Source organism: Brachyhypopomus gauderio, chromosome 7, assembly GCF_052324685.1.
Source record: "Brachyhypopomus gauderio isolate BG-103 chromosome 7, BGAUD_0.2, whole genome shotgun sequence".
Lineage (NCBI taxonomy): Eukaryota > Metazoa > Chordata > Actinopteri > Gymnotiformes > Hypopomidae > Brachyhypopomus > Brachyhypopomus gauderio.
The window spans coordinates 5150673-5156672 of NC_135217.1; the positions used below are offsets into that span (position 1 = coordinate 5150673).

A 6000-nucleotide genomic window follows, 5' to 3' on the forward strand; every position below is an offset into this window, starting at 1 on the left:
CTCCACCACAAATGGCCCCAATTGCATGGCCTTTTGGAGACATTTTCCAAAGCTGCCGTTCATCAAAGGCACGTCGCATTCGTCAAAGGCACGTTGCAGAACTGTAACGGAACTGCACTAGATGCTAATGATGTGTGTAGAGCTACAGCTATGAATACTGCAGTGCATGCCATCTACAAACATTACCGCATGGCCCTACTAATGATGAGAGACATTCGCTTCAGATCCTTTGCTTCCTCTGATGTGTATAAGGTGAATTAGACAAACTTTGTGTGCCTGCTGGTGGCACGAGTCCTCAACCGGTTCAGGAGATCCATTGGCCAATTAGCCAGGACTCTCTCAGCCGGCCGGGGCCGATAGGTGCAATAAAGGTCTGTTTGACATTCAGCATATTCAAATCTCCACCCGGCATGGGAGCAGCAGACGAGACGGTGCCGTGCCTAACGAGCAGCCCAGAACCCACGCCCTCCCATGTTTGACCACGCTCCACCGTTGCCGGGGAAGCTCTGTGCGCATCCTGCCCAACCTTTAATAGAGACTCGTAACTCACGGCGAGAGGATCTCCCTGCTCCTGCCATGCTAATGTGCCGTGCGTTCCACTGGGAGGGAGCTCGGAACTTTCTCCTGCTTTCATTTCTTCTTTTTGTTTTCCTCCCTTCTTTCGTACCTCGAACTAAATATGATGGTATCACCAAACATTAGCCATCCACTCAGTCCTTACAGTAAAGCACAGGTGCTCAACCCCGGTGTCATGCCCTCGGTATTTGGAATTTGAACACCATACACTAATCAGACCACTTTCATCTAGTGGAGAGCTGGTGCCCTGACCTGTCGAGCTCCAGAAGTTCATAAGACAGCACATCCCCCTTTTTTATCCAGACTGTGCACATCAGAGGCTGTCACTCTCTTGACTAGTAAGGATGACGGTGTGTGGGCTGGAATGTGAGTTACTCTGAAACCAGCACTGCTGCCAAAGTTACTTAAGCTTCCCCAATGAGCAATAGCTGCGTGGAACCAGACAAAATACCCATTACCCTGTTTGTGAAGAAACCAGCACTAGCTACACACGAGCTGGAGGGGGAGCTTGTCCTGTTGTCTGCCTCCTATCAGGTGTGAGGAAGTACGGAGGTACAGGTCTCAGCTCCGACCCAAACCCAAGGAGAAAGTCAAACCGGAGCGCCTTCAGGCCGGTGCCACGACCACGAGCCCTCCACTGTCACCTCTTCCCCTCAGACTCGTCCCCAGGTGCCCAACCAATGGCATATGCCGTGGGCTGCCCATGGAGAACTTATCTTTTTGCCATTTTGGGTTCAGCAGCATGTGATTTTGGCTGAGGCTTGTTGACATATAAGAGGGGTGGGCCACCCATGCTGATAGAGCCCCTCTGTTCCTGCGCAGTGCTGCTCACTGGGCTTTTACGTGAATTGCACTTCAAGGACAGCAGAGGAGTTTTAAAGCAGTGTTATGCAGAGGACAGAGGACACCAATATGTTTTGGCTTCTTGTGCAGATACTTCTTTCTGTTTGAGCATGAGTAAATGTCTGTTTTTATAATGCAGTTATGATATTGTTTTCTTGTGTAATAAAAATGAGCAGTTTATTTCAAGGACTGTCTGAAAATTTCACGGTGCTTCAGGAAAGTGTTTATGCCGTGACTGATTCCTACTTCTTTTTGTTTTCGTCTTGTTGTTTTGCAGGAAGCCTGGCTCTCCATCTGGGTGTACTACAGCGACAACACGGCCGCCCCTCTCAGCATATACGACCCTAAGGACTACAACCTCAACGCCTCCACTCTGGATGACAAGGTGGCATCCATTTCCCAGGAGTCTCAGCAAAGGTGGCCGGTTGTAGTTGCGGAGGGGGAAGGGTCTGGGGAGATTGTGCGCGTGGAGATGACCATATGTGAGGCCTGCCAGAAGACCAAACGGAAGAGCATCATCGCTTCCTCTCCAGTGCACGTCAAGGTGCGGTTTGGGCCCGACGATGACTCTGAGGAGGAAGTGGAGTCAGAAACGGAGACGGAGACTAAAGTGCCCGTCAACACGAGGAGACCAATCCTTGATCCCAGCATGGGTGGAGCGGGCTATGAACCATCCAATGAACAGCCTGCAAGCGTACCGATCGACTACACAAACTTCCCCACCATCAGCAACCAAGAGCGACCGACTGAGGAGGACCCGGAGGAGGATGACGAGTTTGTCCACTCACCTCGTAGCATGACCGACCTGGAGATCGGCATGTATGCCCTCCTGGGAGTGTTTTGCCTGGCCATTCTGGTATTCCTAATCAACTGCATTGTATTTGTTCTCAAGTACCGCCACAAACGCATCCCCCCTGAGGGCCAGGCCAACACGGACCATTCCCACCACTGGGTGTTTCTGGGTAACGGGCAGCCGTTGCGAGCTCAGAGCGACCTCTCCCCGCAGACGGTGGAGAGCCCCAGCAACCCGCTGGAGGGGGCGCAGCCCTGCTGCCACGCAGACCACCACAGCAGCGGCAGCTCGCAGACCAGCGTGCAGAGCCAGGTTCACGGGCGCGGGGACGGCAGCTCCGGCGGCTCCGCTAAGGAGAGCGGCGAGGAGGCCAGCTCGCCCACCTCCAAGCGCAAGCGCGTCAAGTTCACCACCTTCACCACGCTGCCCACGGAGGACCTGCCTTACAACTCCATCCCCATCGCCGACGAGGAGGACATCCAGTGGGTGTGTCAGGACATGGGATTCCAGGACCCAGAGGAACTTCATGACTACATGCGCAGGATAAAGGAAATAGCATAATGGTGACTCGGAGCTTTCTAAGAACCTTTCCTTTCTAATATTCTCACTTTTTTTCCCCTCACACTAGTGGAGATGTTCTGGTGACCGAGATGTTCTGTCCGGGTTCTTTGGGACTGTCCTCGCAGTGCAGTTTCCCTTCTAACCGTTCACACGTTTTGGAACACTTTCAAAACTGCAAATCAAACGAACAAGCGAACAAAAAAACAATTGATGGAAAGCCAAAAACAAGTGTAGACTATCTAATACTCACTAGCACAGATGGCTTTAGTGTGCGTTATCCTTTCTCAGGCAAAGAGGGCAAACAGTCTCTAAGGGACATGCAAAGTTTTAAGTTCTGGCGAGTCGAAGTGGATTCCTCCCATGCTCCATCACTCCCTTTGGCAGTGGAGGGGCCACCCTGGGGACGACCCTGGGGACGACCCTGGCATGGACAGAATACTCCTCAGAGGAAAGCCGAAAGTCTTGGCACTGTGTCTGTGGTTTTCTGTTATGTTTTTGTTTCTATTCCCCTCCACTTTTGAACATCTAAGTATTCTTCAACAAAGAGGCCTTTGCCAGTGTAGATTTTAATTTTACTCAGAGTGTTTGAGGGGGGGGGGGGGGGGGGGGGGGTCATCCTCAGTCCATCACTGGCAACCTAACATTCTACTGTAAATGTCAAAGACTGTCATTAGGACATAGATAGTTTTTTTGTCAGTATTGAAAAAACACTGAATGGTTGTCTCTTTCCCCTATTTAGTATTGTCTTGATGTAACGCTTTTTATGGTTTGTTTGGTTGGTTGGTTGGTCGGTTGCTTGGTTACTCATTTGTTTTTTAAATAACTTTCATATGTCTGTAGCATTTTCATACTAAGCCTAATTTTGGATGATCCTTCCGGGTCACTCATTTCACTGGTCCAGTCCGATGCCTTATTAAATGAATTTTAATAATTGCAACATCTCTTTGTGTTGACACAATGTTTTATTCACCTCAGTAATGGTGAAAGCTGGTAGTAACTACCCAAAACGTTTGGATGAACTGAAATTGGCATGAACAGTGTGGGCGGCCGCGGCTTGTACAGCGTGACATTAAATATTTTCTTCAGCTTTTTTTTTTCATGCATGAAAAGCAAATTTGAAGGCACAATCAGCCATTATTGTCCTCCCAAATTTGTAAATGTTTGTAATGTGACAGTTATTTAACCCCACATTAAAAACAGTAGAGGACACATTATGTTACCATGTGTTACAGGCATGCAGTGGCCTAAGCCCTCCTGTGTACACTTACAATCAGAACTTTTACTGACATGCACTGCCATTGCGATATTCAGTTCCCCCTGAGAGAGGATGAATGTTTGATAAGCTCGTCTCCGTTCTTTGGAATTATTATTTTTTTATGTGCTAACCTTTCACTTCCCAGATGAACATTAAAAAGGATCTCTAATTAAAACACAATACGCTACTTCAGCACGTATGGGAGGTGGAGATTCGTGTGTAGCAAATAAATACGATCAGTTACTTTTACTGAATTGTATGCTAAATTATGTACATACTCTTTATTTATACATGTACGTTTTATACAAGTGGTTTTTGTTTGTTTGTATTTTTTAAGTTGAGCTCTGGTTGTGAAGAATAGAAGAATCACACACGTAACTGTCTGGATTTTACACTAGTAAATGCCAGTGAGGTTTGCTGGTGTTTTTATTAGATTTATTTGTTAATTCTTTTACACAGTTATCCAGAGTTCCATAGTGCACATTAGGATCAGTGTAAAACCTTCAACTGTCATTTACTAGTGTAGAAATATTTGGGCTAGTTTTGGATATGGAAGCATTTGGTGGTTTGGAGAAGAGCTGTTGTAGAGATACCGGTGACCAAGTCAAGGATGGTTTTTTGGATAGATGTTTTTTTTTTTTTTTTTTTGTCATAAAGTACAGCAGTTAATAATTAATTTCTCCATTTTATAAAATGTGTCTTGCTCATTTAGTCCAGTTCTATCTTTTTGTTATTTATTGCTGTTTTCTGCTGGTTCAACTTAGGCCCACTGCGTTCACGTTCATGATCTCAGAGGACCTAATGTTGATCCTCTAATCTCACATCCCATTCTGTCTTATGTGACTTACAGCAATCTTGATATTTAAAGGGTATATTAAATAAAACCCTACTTATGGCAGTGTGTTGAAATGGCAATGAAATTGTGTAAATTGGTCAACCTATATAGTTTTATATCCAGATAATACTATCCCTCAGTTCCAAGTTTTTTGGAAAGTTATATTGACGCTAAAGCCTGAGTGTTAGTAAAAGATTTTGGTTTGCAACCCAAAGCTTCAAACCACAAGTTCAATGATGGTGTCTCAGGATGAATGCATTACCTTCCAGCTGTACTATGAACCTCAAAGTGAGTATCATGTCCGGTGTGTTACTAAGGTGAACCCAAGGGGTATTAATGCTTGGTACAACTGCTAGCAAGTTTCTAGTAGCAGCTCAAGCATTGTGTGTGTGTATTTTTTTCCCCTTTGTTTTCAGTGGTTTTCCATGTCAATGTCCTGAGGGAACATCTGGTTGTCACACCACCACCACCACGGAACGTTTCAGATCTCTTCATACCTTCCTCCATGTATATATGTATATGCAAACCATTTTGTACCGTGAAAACCGTAACGATGTGTGTTGGGAGCTGCTACTAGGTCTTTGCCACGGCCACACGCTGTGATGTGAAGTAGTACTTGGCTTTGCTCTATGGGGACCTGCTCATACACGGCAGTGCGATGTTGCCTCACTCTTAATGTACAGAGCACTGTTACAAGTTCCTGTATTCTCCTGGAAAAAAAAGAATCAAAACCCTTGTATTCCCCGCTTATATGTAAGTACTTAAGAAAATACAATGCATAAACTCACATGTTTGGTCTCTTTAATGCTCGCACGGAACATTTTAATGGCGTCGGGGTGGGAGTCGAGCGCAACGTTGGTCTTTTTTCCATCTGTTCGTCTATTCTGTGAGATTTGCGGGAGCAGTTTGAGGCGTTTTCTTCCGTTTTCCTTCGTCTCAGTTCTCTCGTTACGAACTGAAGTACATGAACAAAGCGCCATTTCAGCTCGTTGTTTCAAGGACGTACGTGGTTCCTCGAGCTATAGAGGATACGAGAGCACAAAATAACCTCCAAACGCTACAAAACACGTCTGCGCTGCACATTCCTGTGGCATTTTATCCGCAGATCGTCCTGTGGCGTTTCATCATGTTTTTTGT

At 46.2% G+C, this 6000-nt stretch overlaps 1 protein-coding gene across 2 annotated transcripts in view; it reads left to right on the top strand.

Annotated features, from left to right (window-relative positions):
- Positions 1-5650, top strand: part of tmem132e (transmembrane protein 132E) — a 185542-nt gene extending 179892 nt beyond the window's left edge. The window contains exon 9 of one of the 2 annotated variants that reach the window (XM_077011111.1): positions 1697-5569. In XM_077011111.1, coding sequence (XP_076867226.1) covers positions 1697-2773 — 1077 coding nt within the window. In that variant the 3' untranslated portion in view covers positions 2774-5569. Of the gene's footprint in view, positions 1-1696 lie in introns of both variants that reach the window. The other variant, XM_077011110.1, reaches the window with a different exon arrangement.
- The last annotated feature ends 350 nt before the right edge of the window (positions 5651-6000 follow it).